At 38.9% G+C, this 22,783-nt stretch overlaps 1 protein-coding gene across 1 annotated transcript in view; it reads right to left on the bottom strand.

Annotated features, from left to right (window-relative positions):
• Window positions 1–502: 502 nt before the first annotated feature.
• Window positions 503–22,783, bottom strand: part of ADAMTSL1 (ADAMTS like 1) — an 878,428-nt gene continuing 856,147 nt past the window's right edge. The window contains exons 28-30 of the mRNA XM_047098171.1: window positions 3,093–3,202; window positions 2,108–2,328; window positions 503–609 (exon numbers count right to left, since the gene is read on the bottom strand). Coding sequence (XP_046954127.1) covers window positions 503–609; window positions 2,108–2,328; window positions 3,093–3,202 — 438 coding nt within the window. The remainder of the gene's footprint in view (window positions 610–2,107; window positions 2,329–3,092; window positions 3,203–22,783) is intronic.

The following is a 22,783-nucleotide window of genomic DNA, read 5'->3' as shown; positions in this document are numbered from 1 at the left end:
CTGCCTGCTCTTCCCAAGGCTGAGGCAGAGGAGGACACAAAGCAGAAGCACACTCCCGTGTGGACGGTGTGCTGCCAGGAAAGACACAGCTGGTTGTCTGGAGTCTGTACCAATGCTTTGCAAACGCTCTGTGGCCTACCCTCCCATCTCTCGTCTGCCACTGGCTCTGCCTCCCTGCTGTCCCCAGGAGCCACGCCTACCTCTTCCTCCGCCTTTTCGCCTTTTCGGGACCTGGGTTTGGGAAGGCGAGGCGTCTGCTCTGCAACCTCCTGTAGACCCCTTTCCTTGTCTTTCCCCCACATTCTGTTCTCCAGTGAACCGAGAGAGAGGACATGCTGAGGTCCTCATGTCTGGGGTGGGGGAGGAGGTTGGACGAGGGTGTGTGGGGCGGGGGTGGGGAGAGGAAAATAAATAAATAAACGAAGAGAGCTTAAGTTCTGTCCAAGGTGGTGGCGGGAGTCCTCTGTGTGGCCAGGGTAGAGTTCTTCCCTGGGCCCTGTCTTCACGCTTTGCCGCAAGTCCCACAGCAGCGAGATTTGAACTGGCTGAGTTGGCAGAGTTTTAGCTGTTTGACCTTCTCGCAGTACCTGGTAGTATCTCTGCACTCCACTGGGAAAGGGGACAAAAGAAAGATGTGAAATGGAGCTAAAGGCTGTGGCCACTGGGTGCTTCCTGGGGTCTGCCTTGGGCACTGGACTCCCATGCTGGAGGGGCCCCTGCTGTCCAGCATCTCTGGGCTGGCCTTGCTCTGGTGGCACTCAGCCACCTGCCTCCCAGCCTGCCAACAGGCTGCCGTTGTTGGCCGGCTGACGCGGCCCAACCCTCGGCCTGTTCTACTGCCTTCCTGATGGCACGCTTCCTTCCGGAGGGTGCTGTTCATCTCCCTCTCCTCGGGACCGCCTGACCTTCTAAGGCAAGCTGGCCTTTCCCCGTGGTATTTAAGTGGCTCTCCTCGAGCTGGTTCCCAGAAGGACTCAATGCTGTGCCACTCTGACGTGGTGTGCGAGTGAGGCCCTGGCTGATGGCCTCATCCCCTGGAATGTGAGCCTTCTTTCCTCCGTGAAAGTTTAACACTGCCCACCCAAGCCTCTCTACTCCTTCCCCTGACCATGTCTTGCCCGAGCACTGTGGCCTCTTGTTCAGTATTGGCACAAACGAGATGGTCCTTAGCTATTGGTGCTGATTTGGGTTGTGGACTTCTGTGACCAACATAGGAAGTCTGAAATACTTTGACTGAACATTAGTGCTAACTGTGGTGAGCTCTTGACATAAAGATGGGTCAGCACCACACAGAGAACAAAGATCATCCCTCCCCAGTGTATAGGCAGTGGGACAATTTGCCTACAGGACATCTGCCTCAGCGTTGGAAATGTCATGCTCAGAGAGGCCCCGTTTAGGGGAAAACTGCATGGCAACATTTAAAAACTTTGTATTCTTTGTCTCATACTTTGTCTTCTTTCCTGTGGGGAAGGACCTCCAGTTTGTTTTGGGTCCAGAGGAAGAAAAAATATCCAACTGGGATACAAATGCCGGTGTTGGGCAGAGGAGGATCCAGACTTGAGGGAGGAGGGGGTGAAAGAGTAGATCTCAAGGGCATGGGCTCCTGCACAGTTCCGGTGGGTGCCCGTGGGTTGGGAAGGAGGGAGGGCAGCCGGTCCTTGTTCTGTGAGAAGCAGAGCCATGATGGGCGCAAGGCCAGCTGGGCAGGAGGCACTCTGTGTGCTCTTCTAGTGCAAACGGTGCTTTCTGTCTAGTAGCCCGGCCCCCAGGAGGCACTGGTTGTCGTCCCCTGGGTACCAGCCAAACTACTGCGGGTGAGCTGGAGGCTGACTTCGTTTAGCATTTGGCTAATAGTACCTGGCTTTGCTCAGGGCCAAGATCGAGCCCTTGGGGGCACACTCAGCCATCTTTCATGGCCTGGACATGCGTATACACATCTTTGCTCACTTGCATGCACCCCTGTGAACATACCCAACTCTGGCCCCAGCTCACAATCCTTGGGAAACCTGGTCCAATGCCCTACGCTCAGGGTCAGTCCTGGGGACTGCCCTCTGCCCCCGATGCCCTGTGGGGAATTGGCAGAAGACTCTTTGGGGTTGGAACATACTGTTTTCACATGGGGTGATGTTGCAGCGCTGCCAGTTGGCCGGCCGGGGGCCCCAGGAGCACAGGTGTTCAGGCACTGCCTTGTTGGTGCGGGCGTGCACACACTCCACACGCCGGGATTGGAAGCCATAGTTGCCGCAGGTCGCCGTGCACAGGGTCCACAGGCTGACCCTCCAGTGTACGCTGCAGGCTTCTGACCAGCAGTTCTGGGTGCTCACGGGCCTGCAGGACGAGGGTGGCGGGGTTAGGGTCTGCCTCTGTGGGCACGGGACTGGGGAACAGATGTGAAGACATTGTCGCAAACCTAAGAATGTTGGGCAACTGCTCAAGCACTTCTATTGCCACCAGACCTGGGTTCTGGTCTCTGCTCCATCAGTGAGGGGTTGTAAGATCTCGGAAGGACAACTGCTCTGATTGGCCCTCTGCGTCCTCATGGGTACACAGTCTGTATTGCTGTATGACCCAGGAATAAACTCTGTCCAGGATGGGGGCTGGCAGAGGCAGAGCCTGGGGCTGGGGCCTTGGGCGGGGATGGTGAGCCCTCACCCCAAGGGGATAGCCACAGGAACGCATGACAGGGAATGGGGACTGGATCGGAACGATAGGTTGAGACTCAGGGATAAGAGCCCTCATTCGGCATCACTTTTATAGGAAGGCCAACAAGAGTGAGGGGCTGGTGGAGCCCTTGAGATCGGGCAGTCACTTCGTAGCCCTAACTTCCTGCGCACCCTAGGGCTAGTGCAGATCTCATGCGGTATCAGGCCACCCTCAAAGGAATAGCACCTTCTGCACTCTTTGTCTGCAAAAGAGGAGAGCGCACCCACCCTGGCACATTTAGCACATCTATTTCTAGGGAGAACAATGGCCTGGGGAGAATGGAGGGCGAAAGGGAAAGGGGATGTTAGAGGAGAAACACTCACTTAACGCTGTCTTTCCATGCTGTTGACCCAGGGGCTGGGGAAAGGAGGTCCACGGCTTTCTCTTACCTTGGAAGGGCACTGCACTGCTCTGACGGTAAGGTGATGCCATCCCGTGTCTGGCAGAACACTTGTCTGTGTTGCACGGCTAGGTGAGGCCCGATGCAAGGCCCATTGCACTGGGAAGCAGATAAAGGAGGCATGTATAATGTTAGCCAAGTCAAGGGAGAGGCTGCGATGCTCAGCCTGCATGGAACACAGAACCCTTCTGCCGCATTTTGTTTGGGGCCTTCAGATCATTCATCTTGCTCCTCTTTGTATATCAACTAAAAAACATTGGCATATTTTCTTCTCTTTGTGCCATAGTGGAATAGTTAGCTTTCCTGTGGTCTACGAGCCTTCTGTTAGCAAATGGCTAATGGTAGTGTAGAGCCAGTCGGAGAATGTCAGCTCCCTCCCAGATTAACCATATAAAAAGGTTTCTTGGCATAATATACTAAGAGTGTGGTGTGGTAAGCTTCAGAGCAGAAGACTTTTAAGCACCCCTTCAGTCCAAAGGGTAACTTGGTTTGTTTTCTTGCTAAATTCATCCAAGTTAACTAGTCCATCATTTCTTTCCTTTCTTTGGCTTCATTTTTTCAAGGTCAAACCCAGCGCAGATGAACAGGAGTAGACTTAGGTATGCACTGTCTCTGCTCATTCTCCTGCTATGTGCTCAGAGAGATTGTTAAACTTTTCCCAGAGTTGATGGAGCCAGACTATCACAGTAAATACCCCGTACCAAAGCAGCAGATCCTTAGCCAAAATTTTCTATTTGAGTAAAGTAAGGCGATAGACATCTCGTGGAGGTCACTTTTGAAAGAAATCTCTTGGGGATCTTTAGACTCCCAAGTGTCCACCGGGGAGCTGTTAACCTTCAAAATTATAAGTAAAAATCTTTAAAAAAAAATCTTATTTTTTCTTTTTGGCCCCCTTCACCCATTTCTCTTACCTTTTATTTTCCTGCCTCTGGCAACTCCTACCAATCTATTCTGTGTGTATGTGTGTGCATGTGCACATTTGTATTAGATTCCACATACAGGAGAGATCACAGGGTATTTGTCTTCTTTCATTTAGCGTAATGCTCTCAAGGTCCATTCATGTTGTCACAAATGGCAAGATTTCCTTCTAATGGCTGAATAATATTCCATTATACATACATATTATATCACATATATGTATGTATAATACATATGTATGTGTATAATATGTATAATGTATATAACATGTATATGTGTATACATGTATATAATATGTATGTATAATACATATATACATTACATATTATATACATACATTACATATATATATATATCACAATTTCTTTATCCATTCACCATTGCTGGCCCCTTAGATTGCTTGAATATCTTATTTATAAATAATGGAATAAATATGGGGTTACATATGTCTTTTTGAGTATTTTCATTTTCTTTGGATAAATTCTACCCAGAAGTGGAATTGCTGGTTCACATGGTGGTTCTGTTTTCAGTTTTTTGAGGAACATCCCTACTGTTTTCCATAGTGGCCGCACCAATTCATATTTCCACCAACAGCGCACAAGGGTTATCTTTTCTCCATATCCTTGCCAACAATTGTTATCTTTTTCATAATAGTCATTTTGACAGGTGTGGGGTAATATCTTGTGGTGGTTCTGATTGGCATTTTCCTGATAACTGGTGATTATGTACTAAGATACCTTTTCATGTACCTGCTTGCCATCTATGTCTTCTTGGGAAAAATGTCTATTCAAATCTTCTGCCCATTTTAAAAATTGGATTTTTTTTGTTTTTGTTTTTGTTTTGCTATTGAGTTTCATGAGTTCTTTATATATTTTGGACAGTGGTCCCTTATTAAATGTATCATTTGCAAATGTTTTTTTCCCATCCCATAGCTTGCCTTTTCATTCTGTTGATGGTTTCCTTTGTTGTGCAGACGCTTTTTAGTATGATGTAGTTCTAATTATTTTTGCTTTTGTAGCCTTTGCTTTTGGTGTCAGGTATTGCCAGTATTTTTTTTTTTTTTTTTTGGTTTTAAATCTATGTCAAAGGACCTTGCTGCCTATGTTTTATGATGAGAGTTTTATGGTTTCAGGTCTTATGTTCAAGTCTTTAGTCCATTTTTTTTTTTTTGAGACAGAGCACATCAGTGAACACAAGTGGGGCAGGGGCAGAGAGAGAGAGAGAGAGAGAGAGAGAGAGAGAGAGAGAGAGAGAATCTTTAGCAGGATCTATGCCCAGCACAGAGATTCTGACACGGGGCTCAATTTCAAGACCCTGAGATTGTGACCTGAGCTGAAATCAAGAGTCAGATGCTTAACCCTTGGAGCCACCCAGGTGCCCCTAGACCATTTTGAATTAATTTTTGTGTAAGGTGTAAGATAGTGGTTAATTTTCATTCTTTTGTATGTGACTGTCCAGTTTTCCCAACCTCATTTATTGAAGGGACTGTCCTTTCCTCATGGTATATTCTTAGCTCCCTTGTAGTAAATTAATTGACCATGCATACATGAGTTTAATTCTGGGTATCTATTTTGTTCTATTGATCGATGTCTGTTTTTATGCCAATACCGTATGGTTTTGATTACTATAGTTTTTTAATATAGTTTGAAATTAGGGAGCATGAGGTCTCTAGCTTTTTTCTTCCTCAAGATTTCTTGGCTATATATTTTTTGTTCCATACAAATTTTAGGATTGTTCAATTTTTGTGAAAAATGCCATTGGAATTTTGATTGGGATTGTATTTAATCTGTATATTGCTTTGGGCAATATGGATGTTTTATCAATATTGATTCTTCCAATCCATGAGCACAGGCTGTATTTCCATTTGTGTCTTCAATTTCCTTCATAAATGTCTCCTAGTTTTCAATATATAATTCTTGCATCACCTCCTTGGTTAAATTTAGTCCTAGGTATATTTTTCATTTTGATGCAATTGTATGTCGGATTGTTTTCTTCATTTCTCTTTCTGATAGTTTGGTGCTAGTTTTTGCATATTGATTTTGTATCCTGCAACTTACTGAATTTGTTTATTGTAACAGTTTCTTTTTATAGAGTCTTTAGGGCTTTCTATTCATAATAATAGCATGTCATCTGCAAAACATGACAGTTTTATTTCCTTTTAATTTGGACACTTTTATTATCTACTTGTTCTAGCTAGGACTTCTGACACTATGTTAAATAAAGATGGGGAGAGTGGGAATCCTTCTCCTGTTTCTGATCTTAGAAGAAAGGCTTTCAGCTTTTTACCATTGAGTATGATGTTAGCTGTGGACTTGTCATCTATGGCCTTTACTATGCTGAGGTACATTCCCTCTATACCACTTTTAAGAGTTTTTATCATGACTGGATACTGAATTTTGTCAGATGCTTTTTCTACATCTATTGAGGTATGATTTTTATCCTTCATTTTGTTAATGTGGTGTATCACACTGATCATTTTGTGGATGTTGAATCATCTTTGCAGCCCTTGGGTAAATTCCATTTGCTCATGGTGTATGATTCTTTTAATATATTATTGAATCTGGCTAGTGAAAATCTTGTTGAGAGTTTTTGCATCTATGTGCAGCAAGGATATTGGCCTGTAATTACCATGTGCTTAGCTTATTTCAGTTAACGTTTTCAAGGTTCATTTATATTGCAGCATGTATAGAATTTCATTCCTTTGGAAGGCTAATAATATTCCATTGCAAGTACTCACTACATTTGGTTTATCCATCCATCCATCGATGGACATGTCAGTTGTGTGCACCGTTTGACCACTGTGATGCTACTATGAACATTAGTCCACAAGTGGAATTGCTGGATCATATGGTAATTCTATGTCCAATACTTTGAGAAACTGCCATACCGTTTTCCATAGTAGCTGTGCCATTTTACATTCCCATCAACAGTGCACAAGGGTTCCAATTTCTCCACCAACATGTGTTAATTTTATTTAAAAAAATAATCGCTATCCTAGTGGATGTGACCTGGTATCTCATTGTGGTTTTAATTTGCATTTCCCTAATTGTTAGTGATGTCAAACATCTTTTCCTGTGTGTACTGTCCATTTGTATATCTTTGGAGAAATGTCTAGTCTAGGCTTTCTGTTGTGTTGTTGAGTTGTAGTTCTCTATATTTTGGATATTAATCCTTTATCAGATATATGATTTGCAAATAATTTCTTCCAATCTGGGGGTTGCCTTTTCACTGTTGGTAGTGTCCTTTGATGAAGAAAAGCTTTTATGTAATTTTTTGTTTGTTAACTGTACTTTTAGTGTCCTAGCGAAAAAATGATTGCCAATCCAATATTATGAAGCTTCTTCCCTATATTTTCTTCTAAGAGCTTATTTCAGTCATTTTCAGTTAATTTTTATATATGGTTAAAATAAGGATCCAGCTTCATTCTCTGCATATGGTTATCCAGCTACCCAGCACCATTTATTGAAAAGACTGTTCTTTCCTCATTGAATGATCTTGGCACACTTAATCTGATTATATATACAAAAGTTTATTTCTGGGTTCTCTATCCTATTGCATTGGTCTATGTGCCAGAACTACCATTGTTTTGATTACTGTAGCTTTGTAGTAAGTTTTGATACCAGGAAGTGTAAAGTCTCCAACTTTGTTCTTTAAGATTTTTTTTGGCTATTCAAGAGCTTTTGATATTCCATTTGAATTTTAGAATGGATTTTCTTATTTCTGCAAAGAAGCCATTGGGATTTTGAATCTCTAGATCAATTTGAGCAGTACTGACATCTTAAGTTTTCTGTCTTCTTTAATTTCTTTTAGTAATGTTTTGTAGTTTTCAGTATACATGTTTTTCACCTCCTTGGTTAAATTTGTAAGTATTTTTGTAAGTGGAATAACTTTCTTAAGTTCCTTTTCAGATTGTTCATAATTCATTTATAGATATGAACTGATTTCTATTGATTTTATATCTTGCAACATATTCTCTAAGAGACATATTCTGGTGTTATTGGGATTTTTAGGATTTTTACCTATGAGATCATGTCATCTATGAGCCAGAGGTTATTTGACTTCTTCCTTTCCAACTTGGGTGGCTTTTCTTTCTTTTCCTTGCCTAGTTGCTCTGAACTTCCAATACTATGTTGAATGGGAGTGGTGAGCATTGCATTCTCATCTTGTTCCTCACTTTAGGAGAAAAGTTATAACTGTGGTGTGTTTTTTTTTTTAGCTGTGGACTTTTCATATATGGTCTTTTTTTATTTTGAGTTAGTTTCTATTACTAGTTTGTTGAGTTTTTATCACAAAAGGATTTTGAGTTTCTTCAAATGCTTTTTCTTCAACAATTGAGATGTGTTTTTTCCTTTAATTCGGTGAATGTGATATATTATAGTGGTTAATTATCATATGTTGAACATTCCTTACATTACAAGAATAAGTCCTACCTGAAGGCGTGTAATTCTTTTAATAGGCTGCTAAATTTCATTTGCTAGTATTTTGTTGAGGATTCTGCAGTAATGGAGGGAATGAGGTGTGGAGGAAGCCAGAAGACATACCAAAAACAGTGGCAAAAGTTAGTCCTTCATTCTCAGGGATTACCTTATTTTTATTTTTTAAATTTTATTTTAGAGAGTGCAAGCAGGGAAGGGGCAGAGAGAGAACAATCCCAAGCAGTCTGCGTGCTGTCAGCAAGGAGTCCAATGCAAGGCTTGACCTCACAAACTGAGATCATGATCTGAGCCAAAATCAAGAGTCAGTTGCTCAACTTACTGAGCTACTCGCCCTATCAGAGCTTATTTAAATGGAAAAAAGCTCCCCAGTCAAAAGTCACAGATATTTGCCTGATAGGTTTAAAAAATAATCAAATTCTAAGCTATCTACAAGAGACTTTGAATGTAAAAGATGGATGGAAAAAGATATTTCATGCAAAATGAGTAACCAAAAGAGCACTGTGATGGATATCCTAATATCAGACAAAACACATTTTAGGTCAAAACTGTTGCAAGAGACAAAGAAGGAAATTATATATTGATTAAAGGCCAAGAAGTTCTAACAACAATTAATATATATGCATAACCATCAAACCTCCAAAATGCATGAATCAAACTGAAGAGATAGATAGTTCTACAATAATGATTGGACACTTAAAATACCCCACTTTCAATAATGGATAGGACAAGCAAACAACAGATAAAAAAATTTAACAAGACTGTAGTCCAGTTGTCCTTAAGAGACCTATATGGGACACTCTACCCAACCATGGTCGAATACACATTTTTTTTCCATGTTAGGCCACAAAAGAAGTCTTAATATATTTAAAAAAAGAGTATCTTTTCACAGCAGTGAATTTCTGCATTAATAATTAAAAGGGAAGGGTGCCTTGGTGGCTCAGTTGGTTAAGCGTCAGACTTTGGCTCAGGTCATGATCTCACAGGTGGTGAGTTCGAGCTGCACGTTGGGCTCTGTGCTGAAAGCTCAGAGCCTGCTTCAAGTTCTCTGTCTTCCTCTCTCTCTCTGCCTCTCAAAAATAAACAAACGTTAAAAATTAAAAAAAAATTAAACGGGATATTATATTGGTCTTTAGTTTTCTTGTACTGTCTTCCCCTGGCTTTGGTATCAGGGCAATCCTGGCCTCATATTATGAGTTATGGAGTGTTAGTGTTCCCTCCCTTTCAATTTTTAGGAAGAATAAATGTAGGTAGAATTTACCAGTGAGGGCATCTTGTCCAGGGCTCTTCTTTGGTGTGGGGTTTTTGATTACTGATTGAATCTTTTTATTAGTTATAGGTATATGCAAATTTTTATTTCTTCATGATTTGGTCTTGGTGGGTTGTGTTTCTAGGAAATTCTTACATGGAGGTCATCCAATCTGTTGGTGTACAATTGTTCATAGTATTGATATAATCTTTTTTATTTATGTAAAATCAGTGTTCCCACTTTAATTTCAAATTTTAATACTTTTTTTTCTTAGTGTAGCTAAATTTGGAAGAACTGGTGGTTTCACTGATTTTTATTTACAAACTATAAATATATTTATCCACTTTTGTCTTTATTATTTCTTCTATTGGCTTTGGGTTTAGTTTGCTCTTGTTCTTTTAGTTCCCTAAGGCCTGAAATTAGGTTGTTTACTTCAAGTCTTTCTTTAATGCAAGCATTTACAAATATAGATTTTTCTCTTAGCCCTGCATTCTCTACATCTCGTATTTTCACTTGTCTCAAAGTATTTTCTAATTTCCCAATATTTGTGAATTTTCCTGTTTTCCTTCTTAAGGAACATTTGAAAAAACATCTCTCCCAGTCTTTGCATGCTGTCTCTGTGCCTAGGAATCAAGCCTGTGATGAAAACTTAGGATATGCTCAGGTCTTTTTGGAGCATATGTCTTGCCTAGACCTGCATGTAGCTTTCTCAATTCCTTTGTACAACTGGCTCCTTTCTAATGGGGTGAGATGTTCTAGGAAATTAACCCAAGTTCTCAGGGCCCTCGATGCTCTATTTTATGTCTTTATCTGTAATCTCTTGCCCTAGGTGTCTGCAGGTCTGTAGTCCCCCTACAGCTTTCACAACTAGTGGCTGCCTTTTTCTCCTCATTTGATACCTGAGTTAAAGAAGACAGAAACCATTCCTTTAGGCAGTTCCCTGACAGGTTAGAACACTGCAGACAGGATTTTCTATGCTCCCTATGGATTGAAGGAGGGAAATGGACTGCTGATGCCTCTACACCATGACAGTGCCATACTAGGGAATAGATGGGGAAGCGTGAGTGAAAATGCCACAAAATTTCCTACTTTTCTGAAGGTGATTTTACTTTATTTCGGTGTTTGCTTGGTTGTTGTAGGCTCTTCCTCCTATAGGGTTAGTTCAGCCAATTTCTGATTGTTTTTTGATGTTTCCATGGGAGAATGGCTACCTAGTCTGTCATTTTGCTGATGTCCTTTGGCCACAACTGTAAATTACTCACTGCCTTAAGTGCCATTGACACACTGAAACTGCCCTTCACAGACCTGTCAGTCAAGCTCCCGTGGGTACTGGCTAATGTTTTTCTTGTTTGTTCTTTCCGATCCATTTTGATACCCCTTATCCTTTCTTCTTTCTGGAAACTTCTTTGTTACGCTCTGTGAATATACTTTCTTCTTCTATTCATTAGGTTATTCCCCCCCCCCCCTCCTATTTCTGCAGATTAGTGTTCTTGAAAGTTCTATCCTGTGCCTTTCTTCATCTATACTACCTTTTTAAGTCCCAGATCTACATTCAACTGCTTAATAAAATATCTAATTGGATATTTCACAAACATATCACCATGTTCGAAATAGTTTCTTACCTAATTCACTCTCTCTTTTCTGTATTCCTACCTAGTTGTTCAGTCCTTTTATAAACTTGAGTGTCAGCTTCCTCTTCCTCTCTCATCTATGATATTCAAGCACCACTGAAGCCACACGAATCACACTTTCACAGACTCTCTTCTCCATTTACATTGCCTTCATTTCTATCAGCACAACTAGGTTTCTCTTTCTCCAGTCTTATCACTTCCCAATTAAATACTATACTGCTGAATGTATGATCTTTTAAAAATATAACTCTGACTGTGATACTCCTAAGAGAGTTGCCTCCAAACAAGGTGGAATTTATAATAAAATCCAAACTCCTCATACAGCATACAAGACTTCTCATGATCTTGCACCTGTTTTCCAGCGACATTTATATATTTCTAACTCTCACCTAATTTTCATGCAAACATTCTGGGGATGCTTTCAGTTTCATTCCTTCACACGTGCTCTTATGGAACACATTCCCCACACAAGACAGGTGCCTCATAAATGTATGTTGTATTAAAAGAAGAAAGTTGAATTATGAACATGAAGCCATATTGTTAGAGCTGAGAAAGTAGTCTTAGTACTACTTAGACTAAAATCAGCATGGTTTCCATAGACTCAAAGTAGTAGGCACATGAAGGAACAGGTATTTGCATGAAACTATTCCAACAGGATTTTGTTCTCAGAAACAATTGCCATTTTCATTCAGAGTGGAATGTGGAATCTTGGAGGACATCCATAGTTTGAAGCACATCCCAACAATATCACCAATAGGCAAATATCAACAGGATTGTGAGATCAAACAGTACACTATAATTTGTAATGCCTCAAGGCTTGCTACTCTTTAAAGGGTAGTCCTTGGACCAATAACATTGGCATCACCTGAAAGCTTTGAGAAATTCAGCATGGATGAATAAGGATGAGTCAACATTGTGAGAAGATAGAAAATATAAGAAAGTACCAAGTAGAAGTCACATACTATTCTTAATTGTGTAAAGAACACAGTAACTACACTGACAAATATGCAGGAAGGGTTCAATAACAGATGAAGCAGAAGGACTAGTCACCTCAAAAATAAGGCAGTAAAACTCATCCAATGACAGAAGCAAAAAAAAAAATGAAATTACTATGAAGATAGTTTAAAGAACTTACAGGACAACAGCAAATATACCAACATTTGCATTATAGGGGACCTAGAAGGGTCAGAGAGAAAAAGGAACAAAAAACTTTTTTAAGAAATAATGGCTGGAAACCTCCCTAACCTGGGGAAGGAAACAGATCTAGGAAACCCAGAGAACTCCAAAGAAGATGAATCCAAAGAGACCCACAATATGTCAAAGGTTAAAGATAAGGAGGGTATATTAAAATCGGTAAAAAAACAAACCCCAACAATCTGTTACATACAAGGGAACCCTATTAAGACTCTCAGATTTTTTTTTTAGCAAAAATGTTGAATATACTGTATCATTGTCTTCTTACCTGCAGCCTGCTGAAAGAAAAAAACTTGCAATTAAGAATACTTTACCTTGCAAAATTACTATTCAGAATCAGAGTTTTTCAGACAGGCAAAGAAGTTCACAATCACTTAACCAGCCTTAGAAGAAATGTTAAAAGAGGATATCCTATGTCTATTATATTTCAGCCAAAAAAGCTCAACATCTTCAGTAGCAAAAGAAATGTAAGTAGCAAAAGTGAATATAAACAAAAATTGCTAAAGGGCCAGCTTTAACCTAAATACAAAGGTTACTAATGAGTAAGTAGAAAACATATGAAAGTAAAACCTCACTTTTCTGTTTTAAGAGTGTGTGTGAGCAGGGCGAGGGGCAGAGAGAAAGGAGAGAATCCCATGCAGGCTCCATGCTGATAGCAGGGCTCGATCCCACAAACCAAGAGATCATAACCTGAGCCCAAACCAAGTGTTGGACTCTTAACTGACTTAGCCACCCAGGTGCCCCTAAAGTATAAACTCACTGGTAAAGGTAAATATATAGAAAAGGTAATGATTAATACTTATAAACCTAGAATGAAGGGTAAAAGACAAAAGTAGTAAAAACAACTCTAAATGCAATAATTAGTTAAGGGATCACAAGATAAAAAGATGTAAAATGTCACATCAAAAACAAAATGGGGACAGAGTAAAAACGGAGAGCTTTAGAATGGAATCAAATTTGTTGATGTCAATTAAAATAGATTGTTATAGATATAAGTTATTGTAGGTACACCTCACAGTAACTACAAAGCAAAAGCCTATGGTGAATACACAAAAGATAAGGATAAAGGAATCTAAGCTTATCACTAAAGAAAGTCATCAAACCACAAAGGAAGAGAGTAAGAGAAGAAGAAAGGAACAGGAACTACAAAAAAGCAGTAAGTACATAGCTATCAATAATTATATTAAGTGTAAATTAATTATAAATGCTCTAATCAAAAGACTTAGGTGACTGGATAAAAAAAATGAGGCCCATTTCTTCAGATGTAAAGACACACACTTAAAGTGAAGGATGGAAAAGGTAATCCATATTACTGGATATTAAAATAAGGCATGGGTAGCTATACTTATTTCAGACAAAATAGACCTAAAAAAAAGACTATGTAATGGCAATCTTTTTCTCTTATTAATGAAGAAGTCAATCCAACAAGAGGAGAGACCATTTGTAAATACTTATGCATCCAACATAGGAGTACCTAAATATATAAAGCAAATATTGACAGATGTACAGGAAGAAATAGACACCAATGATAGTAGGGGACTTTAATATTCACACTCATGAATAGATCATCCAGACAGAAAATCAATAATGAAACATTGACCTTAAACAACATGTTATACCAAATGGACTTAGCAGATATAAATATAGAACATTCCATTCAAAAGCAACTGTATATATATTATTCTGAAGTACACTGAAACATTCTCCAGCATAGATCATATATTAGGCCAAAATAAGTTTTAATAAGGCTACAATCATATAAAGCACCTTTTCTGACCACAATGGTATGAAACTAGAAAATAGTAATAAGAAAATTCACAGATATGTGAAGATTAAACAACATGCTACTGAACAACCAATGCATCAAAGAAGAAATTAAAAGAGAATAAATATTTTGAGACAGATGGAAATACAACATACCAAAACTTAAAGGATGCAGCAAAATCAGTTCTAAGAGGAAATTTCATAGCAATGCTTGCCAACCTCAAGAAACAAAAATCTCAACCTAACTTACACCTCAAAGAACAAAGAAAGCTCAAAGTTAGTAGGCAGAAGGAAATAACAATGATCAGAACAGAAATAATAGAAAAAGTTAGTGAAACTAAAAGCTGGTTCTTTGAAAAAAATAAAACCGAGTCCTCTGTTTTTTGGTGACTCTAGCTAGAGGTTTGTCAAAGTCAGAAATGAAATAGGAGATTTTTCCAATTGATAACACAAAAATATAAAGGATAATAGACTATTATTATTTTTAAAATTTTGTTTTAAAGATAAAGAGCATGAGCAGGGGAGAAGGGTAGAAAGAGAGAGAATCGCAAGCAGGCTCCACTAGATCCGATGACCCTGGGATCATGACCTGAGCCACTGAGGTGCCCCTGCCCCATAAGACTATTATTATAGTACTCCAACAAATTGGACAACCTAGAAGAAAGAAATTTCTAAAAACCAAGACTGATTATTGATAAAAGGGAAAACTGGAACAGACTGATTACTACTAGGGACATTGAGTAATCAAAACCTCCCAACAAACAAAAGTCCAGGACCAAAAAGCTTCACTGGTGAATTCTACCAGACATTCAAAGAAGAATTAATAACAATCCTTTTGAAACTCCTCCTAAGAGTAGAAGAGAAGGGAATACTTTCAAACTCATTTTATGAGATTAGCATTACCAACACCAGAAAAGGACACAAGAAAAGAAAATTGTAGGCCAACATCTCTGATGAACATAGATGCCAAAATCCTCAGCAATATATTAGCAAACCAAATTCAAGAATACATTGAAAAGACCATGTGCCGCCATCAACTGGGATTTACTCCAAGGGCATAAGTGTGGTTCAACATCTGAAAATCAAAGTGATACAACACATTAACAATGGGAAGGTTAAAATAATAGGATCATCTCAGTAGATGCAATGTATCTGAGAAAATTCATTCCATTATGATAAAAACTCTGAACAAAGTGGGCAGAGGGGAGAAACACCTGGGTGACAGAGGCTTTTTGTCCTAGGCTTATCCATAAGGAGTTTGGCTTATGTCATCAATTCTTGTGGAGGCTACTCTTCTTGCTTACTCAGAGTCACAATGTAGCAGTGCCTCTTCCCAGGGGGCTGGCCAGATTTGCAACATGGTGAGGACCTGATATGTATCTTGTTGACAAGGTATTTAGGAGGGACATCTATTCTTGATTTGGAAGATGGTGGAGTAGGAGGATCCTGAGCTCACCTCCTCCCACAGACACATTGAGATAACAACTACACTTAGGCAAATAACTCTGAAAACAACCTGACGACTGCTTCCACAGCTAATCATAGAAGGGCACATCAAAAAGGGTAGGAGAGGTGGTCATTAGGAACCAAACCCCCATTGTGACTAACCACAAATGGGAGGGACGTCACAGGCATGGAGAAGTGAGGGGGAGCAAACCCCACACTGGACAATCCTGGCCCTGGGGACCAGCACTAGGAAGATGAGTCCTCATAAAGTCTGCCTTTGAAAATCAGCAGGGATTAGCTCCAGGAGGGCAGGAGGGTGATAGGAAACTGAGTCCCCACCTTTAAAGAGCCAGCATGCTAAATAGCGGCCTGACACACAGCACAGAAACAGCAGTTTGAAAAGCACCTGAAGTATATGTGAAGGAGATTAATTGACTAATCTTAGAATGTATGCTGGAGGGCAGAGATTTGCAGATTTCTCTGGGAACAAAAATGCTTGTGGGCATTTTTCTTGCTATCTTCTAAAAGGATGTTTGGGGATCCAGCTAACACTCCATTTACCTTGCTGGTACTGCATGCCACACCCTAGCATTCTTCTGTACAACCAACCCACCTGCCAAGACAGGCATCTCTCCAAAGTAGCTCCTGCCCCATTGCACCTGGCAGGCAGCCCTGGCAGGGACTGGTGCAACTCAAAAGTGACCTGGGAAGGGGGTGAATAATCCCTTTACACTGGTGTATCATAGTTTATGCACAGAGAGAAAGCCCTGTCCTTTGGTGTGCCTGCAGCTGTAGTAGAGGTTAATTTCAGACAGCTAGGCTAAGTGCCAGCCCCACCCATCAGCATGGCTACAGTGCCTGTAGCTGGGCCTCTGAACAGCCTTAACCCTGCACAGTATACACACATTACGCAAAGCAGGTCATTGCAGCTGGCTGGCCTGCAGGCCAGTGTCACCCAGTAGTGTGTCCAGAGTAATCACAGCTCAGCCACAACCAGAGGATGCACGCAGCTCCCACAAAGGGAATCCTTGGAGTAACTGGTTCTGATTACATTGGGGAATAGTGCTATAGGGAAGCACAGTACCTCTTTTACAGAAAACCACTACTCTCAAGACCAGGAGACCTACCTAATACACAGAAATAAACAGAGACAAAATAAGACAGAGGAACAGTTCCTAAATGAAAGAACAAGACAAAACCACAGACAAAAAGCTAAATGAAACATCATAAGCAATATGTCTGATAAGGAGTTTAAAGTAATGGTGGTATGGGAGCCTAGGTGGCTCAGCTGAGCATCTGACTCGACTTCAGTTCAGGTCATGATCTCACTCACAGTCATGGGATTGAGCCCTGCATCAGGCTGTGCTGAGCATGGAGCTTGCTTGGGATACTCTCTCTCCTTCTGCCCTTGCCCCTCCCCTGCTCATGTTCTCTCTCAAAAACAAAAAAACACCCCCCCCCAAAAAAACCCCAACAACACAAAAGTACTGGTGGTAAAGATACTCACTAGACTTGAGAAAAGAGATTAATTCAGCAAGAATTTCAACAAAGAGACAGAAAATATAATAAAGCCCCACTCACTGAAATGAAGAATACACTAAAGTGAATCATCAGATTAGAAGATGCAGAAGAACTGTTCAGAGATCTGGAAGACAGGGTAATGGAAACAACCAAGCTGAATAGCAAAAATTAAAAAAAAATGATAATAGGTTACAGATCCCAGGAGGGGGTAGACAGAAAACTTCCTAGACATCCAGATCTAGGAAGCAGAGAGATCCCTAAACAAGATGAACCTAAGGAGGTTCACACCAAGACATGCAATAATTAAAATGGCAAAGATTAAAGATAGAGAATCTTATAAGCACCAAGAAAAAAGCGACCTGTTACATACAAGGGAAATCTCATGAGGCTATCAGCTGATTTTTTAGCAGAAATTTTGCAGGCCTAAAGAAAGTGGCATGATATATTCAAAGTGCTGAAAGGAAAAAGTCCACCACAAAGAATACCTCGCAAGGTTATTATTCAGAATTGAAGGAGAGAGAGTTTTTCCAGACAAATTTTAAAAGAGTTCATCACCACTAAACCAGCCTTAGAAGAAATATTAAAGGGAATTTTTTAAGTGGGAAGAAGAGGCCATGCTAGGAAAAAACTTCACCGGTGAAAGTGACCATATAGTAAAGGTAGTAGATTAATTACTTACAAAGCCAGTGAGGGGTTAAATCACAAAAGTAGTAAAACTCAGTTATATCTACTAAAGTTAGTTAAGAGATGCACAAAATAAAAAGATGTAAAATATTACATCATATACATAAAACAGGGAGGGGGAGAAAAAATTTAGTGGTTTTAGGATGTGTTTGAACATAAGTGTCCGTCAAATTAGACTGCTATACACCTAGGATGTTATATATGGATTCAATGATAACTACAAAATAAAAACCTCTAATGTATACACAAAAAATAAAGAGAAAGGAATCCAAGCATAATACTGAAGAAAGCCATCAAACTATAGGGAAAGAGAGCAGCAGAAGATGAAAGGAACAAAAAGAACAAAACAAAACAGCAATAAGTATATACCCTATCAGTAACTAAATATAAAGGGACTAAATGCTCCAATCAAAAGACATAATGCAATTGAATGCATTTTAAAAAAGGAACAATCTATATGCTGCCTACAGGAGACTCACTTCAGACCAAAAAATATATGGACTGAAAGTGAAGGAATGGAAAAAGATCATCCATGCAAATGGAAACAAAACCAAACCAAACCACAAAAACCTAGGGTACCAGTACTTATATCAGACAACATAGACTTTAAAACAGAGTGTAGCAAGAGACAAAGAAGGGTATAACATAATGATAAAGGGATCAGTTTGAGAAGAGGATATGACCATGGTAAATATCTACATACCCAACATAGGAGCACCTCAATGTATAAAGCAAATATTAACAGACATTAAGGGAGAAATTGACAGAAATACAATAACATTAGGGGACTTTAACACCCCACTTACATCAATGGATAGATCATCCAGACTGAAAATCAACAAGGAAACAATGGCTTTGAATTACATTAGACCAGATGGATCTAACAGACATACAGAACATTCCATTCAAAAACAGAATAACATATACTTTTTAAGTGCACATGGAACATTATCTAGGATAGATCATGCTAAGCCACAAAACAAGTCCCAATAAATTTTATAAGACTGAAATCAAATCATGCATCTTTTCCAGCCACAATGGTATGAAACTAGAAACCAATTACAATAAAAAAATGGAAAAAACACAAATACAAGAAGGCTAACCAATATGTTACTAAACACTAAATAGGTCAATGAATATAAAGAGGAAAATCAAACAATACACAAAGGTGAACGGAAATGGAAACTTTCCAAAATCTTTAAAACACGGTAAATGCAGTTCTAAGAGGGAAGTTGATAGCAATGTAGGCCTGTTATAAGAAATAAGAAAAGTCTTAATCTAACCTTATACCTAAAGAAACAGGGCTTTGTTATTTTTCTAAAGCTAGTACAAGTATAGCTATAATAAAGATTAAAATAGAAATAAGTGGAGACTAAAAAAAAATAGAAAAGATCAAGAAAACCAAGAGCTGGTTTTTTTGAAAAGATAAAATTGATAAATCTCTACTTAGACTCATTAATAAAAGGATTCAAAATTAGAAACAAAAAAGAAATAACAACCAACATCACAGAAATATAAAGAATTATAAAGAGAATAATATGAAAAATTAGATGCCAACAAATTGGATAACTAGAAGAAATGGGTAAATTCCCCAAAACATAGTTTTCCAAAACTTAATCAGGAAGAAATAGAAAATTTGAACAGACCAATTACTAGTAATGAAATTGAATTTGGTAATCAAAAACTCCCAACAGAAAAAAGTCCAGGACCAGAGGTCTTCACAGGCAAATTCTACCAAACTTTTTAAGAAGAGTTAATACCTGGTCTTCTCAAACTACTCCAAAAAAATAGAAGAGGAAGGAAAGTTTTCATATTCCATTAGGCCAGCATTACTCTGATACTGAAACCAGACAAAAGACATTACAAAAAAAGACAACTATAGGTCAACATTCCTGGGGATCATAGATGCAAAAATCCTCAAAAATATTAGCAAACCAAATTTAAAACTATATTAAAAAGGATCACTCACTACAATCAAGTGGGATTCATTCCAGAGATGCAAAGGGAGTTCAGTATTTCCAAGCACCAATATGATATATCACATTAAAAAGAGGAAGAATAAAAACCATACAATAATCTCAATAGATGAGGGAAAAACATTTTGCAAAATACAACATCCATTCATGATAAAAATGCTGAACAAAGTGGGTTTACAGGGAATACTTTAACATAATAAAGACAATATAAGAAAAACCCACGCTTAATATCATACTCCATGGTAAAAAACTGAAAGGTTTCCCTCTAAGATCAAAAACAAGTCAGAGATTTCCAATCCTACCACTTTTATTCAACCTAGTACTAGAAATCCTAGCTGCAGCAGAAAATAAAAAGAAATAATAGGAATAAAAATTGGTGAAGAAATACAACTGTCACTATTCACAGATGACATATAGTACTATACATAGAAAACCCTAAAGACTCCACCAAAAAACTCTTAGAATAAATAAATTCATTAAAGTTGCAGGATACAAAATTAATACACAGAAATTGGTTGCATTTCTATACACTGATAACAAAGTAGCAAAAAGAAATATTAAGAAAACAATTTCATCAAAAAATATGTAAGAATAAATTTAACCAAGGAAGTGAAAGACCTCTACTCTGAAACTGACATTGAAGAAAGAAATTGAAGATGACATGAACAAATGGAAAGGTATACCATGCTCATAGATTTAAAGAATATTGTTAAAATATTCATACCACCCAAAGCAATCTACAGATTAAATATAATCCCTACCCAAATATCAATAGTATTTTTCACAGAACTAGAATATTCCTAAAATTTGTATGGAACCACAAAAGACCTTGAATATACAAAGCAATCTTGAGAGATAAGAGCAAAGCTGGAGATATCACAATCCCTGATTTCAAGATATGCTACAAAGCCGTAACAATCAAAAACCAGTATAGTACTGGCACAAAAATAGACATGAGGTTAATGGAACAGGATAGAGAGGGTAGGAATAAGCCCACACTTACATGGTCAATTTACAACAAAGAATGCAAGCATGTACGATGGGGGAAAATATGGTCTTTTCAATAAATGGTGCTGGAAAAAGTGGACTGCTACTTGCAAAAGCATGAAACTGGGCCACTTTTTATACCATACACAAAAATAACCTCAAAATGGCTTAAAGACATAAATTTGAGACCTGAAACTGTAAAACTCCTTAAAGAAAATGTAGGCAGTAATCTCTTGGGCATCAGCCTCAGGAATATATTTATGAATACGTATCCTTAGTCAAGGGAAAGGAAAGCAAAAATAAACTATTGAGATTATACCAAACTAAAAAGCTTTTGCACAGCTAAGAAAGCCATCAACAAAACAAAAAGGCAACCTAGTGAATGGCAGAAGTTATTTGTAAATAACATATCCAATAAGGGTTTAATATCCAACATATATAAAGAACTTATGCAATTCAACACATACACACAAAATTCAATGAAAAAATGGGCAGAGAACCTGAATAGACATTTTTCCAAAGAATAAATACAGATGCCCCAAAGACACACAAAAAGATGCTCAACATCATTAATCAGGTAAATGCAAATCAAATCAAAACAATGAGATATCACCTCACACCTGTCAGAATAGCTAGTATGAAAAAGACAAGAAATAACAAGTTTTGGCAAATAAGTGGAGAAAGGGAGCCCTTGTGCACTGCTGCTGAGAATGTAAACTGGTGTAACTATTGCAGAAAACAGTATAGGAGAACATCAAAAAATTAAAAACAAATGCCACGTAATCCAGTAATTCCACTATTGGGTATTTACCCGAAGAGCATGAAAACTCTAATTCAAAAAGAAGTATGCACCTCTATATTTGTTGTAGAATTATTTACAGTAGCTAAGATATGGAATCAACCCAAGTGTCCACTGATAGATGAATGACAGATAGATAGACAGACAGACAGATAATGGGTTATTACTCAGCCATAAAAAAAACAGTGAAATCTTGCCATTTGCAACAACATGGACAGACATAGAAGATATTATGCTAGGTGAAATCAGTGAGGTAGAGAAAGATACATGCTATTTGATTCCACTTACATGTGGAATCTAGAAAACAAATACAGGGGCACCTGGGTGGCTCAGTTGGTTAAGCGGCCGACTTCGGCTCAGGTCATGATCTCGCAGTCTGTGAGTTCGAGCCCCGCGTTGGGCTCTGTGCTGACAGCTCAGAGCCTGGAGCCTGTTTCGGATTCTGTGTCTCCCTCTCTCTCTGACCCTCCCCCGCTCGTGCTCTGTCTCTCTCTGTCTCAAAAATAAATAAATGTTTAAAAAAAATAAAAAAAAAAAAAGAAAACAAATACAGAGACGCTTAAATACAAACTGTTGGTTGCCAGAGGGGAGGTGAGTGAGGTGATGGGTGACATAGGTGAAGGGCATTAAGAAGTACAAACTTTCGGTTATAAAATACATAAATCATAGAGATGAAAAGTACATCACAAAGGAATATAGTCAGCAATATTGTAATTATGGTGACAGCTGGTGACTGCATTTATTGTGCTGAGCACTGAGTAATGTATAGAATTGTGGGATCACTATGTTCTACACCTGAAGCTAAATGACATTGCATGTCATCTATACTTCAGTAATAAAAAATAAAATAGAAAAAAAGTGGGTACAGAGGGAATGTATCTCAGCATAATAAAGGCCCTATATGACAAGCCCATAGGAAACATCATTCTCAGTGGTGAAAAGCTGAAAGCCTTTCCTCCAAGATCAGAAACAAGACAAAAATGCCCACTTTTGCCACTTTTATTCAATGTAGTATAGGAAGTCCTAGTCACAGCAATTAGCCAAGAGAAAGAAATAAAAGGCATCCAAGTTGGAAAGA

This window comes from Lynx rufus, unplaced genomic scaffold (assembly GCF_022079265.1).
Source record: "Lynx rufus isolate CCGP_SWC_20201006 ecotype Redwood Valley unplaced genomic scaffold, mLynRuf1.p SCAF_10, whole genome shotgun sequence".
NCBI classification, from domain to species: Eukaryota; Metazoa; Chordata; class Mammalia; order Carnivora; family Felidae; genus Lynx; species Lynx rufus.
The sequence above is the reverse complement of the archived record's forward strand: the minus strand, read 5'-3'. Positions and strand labels throughout refer to the sequence as shown.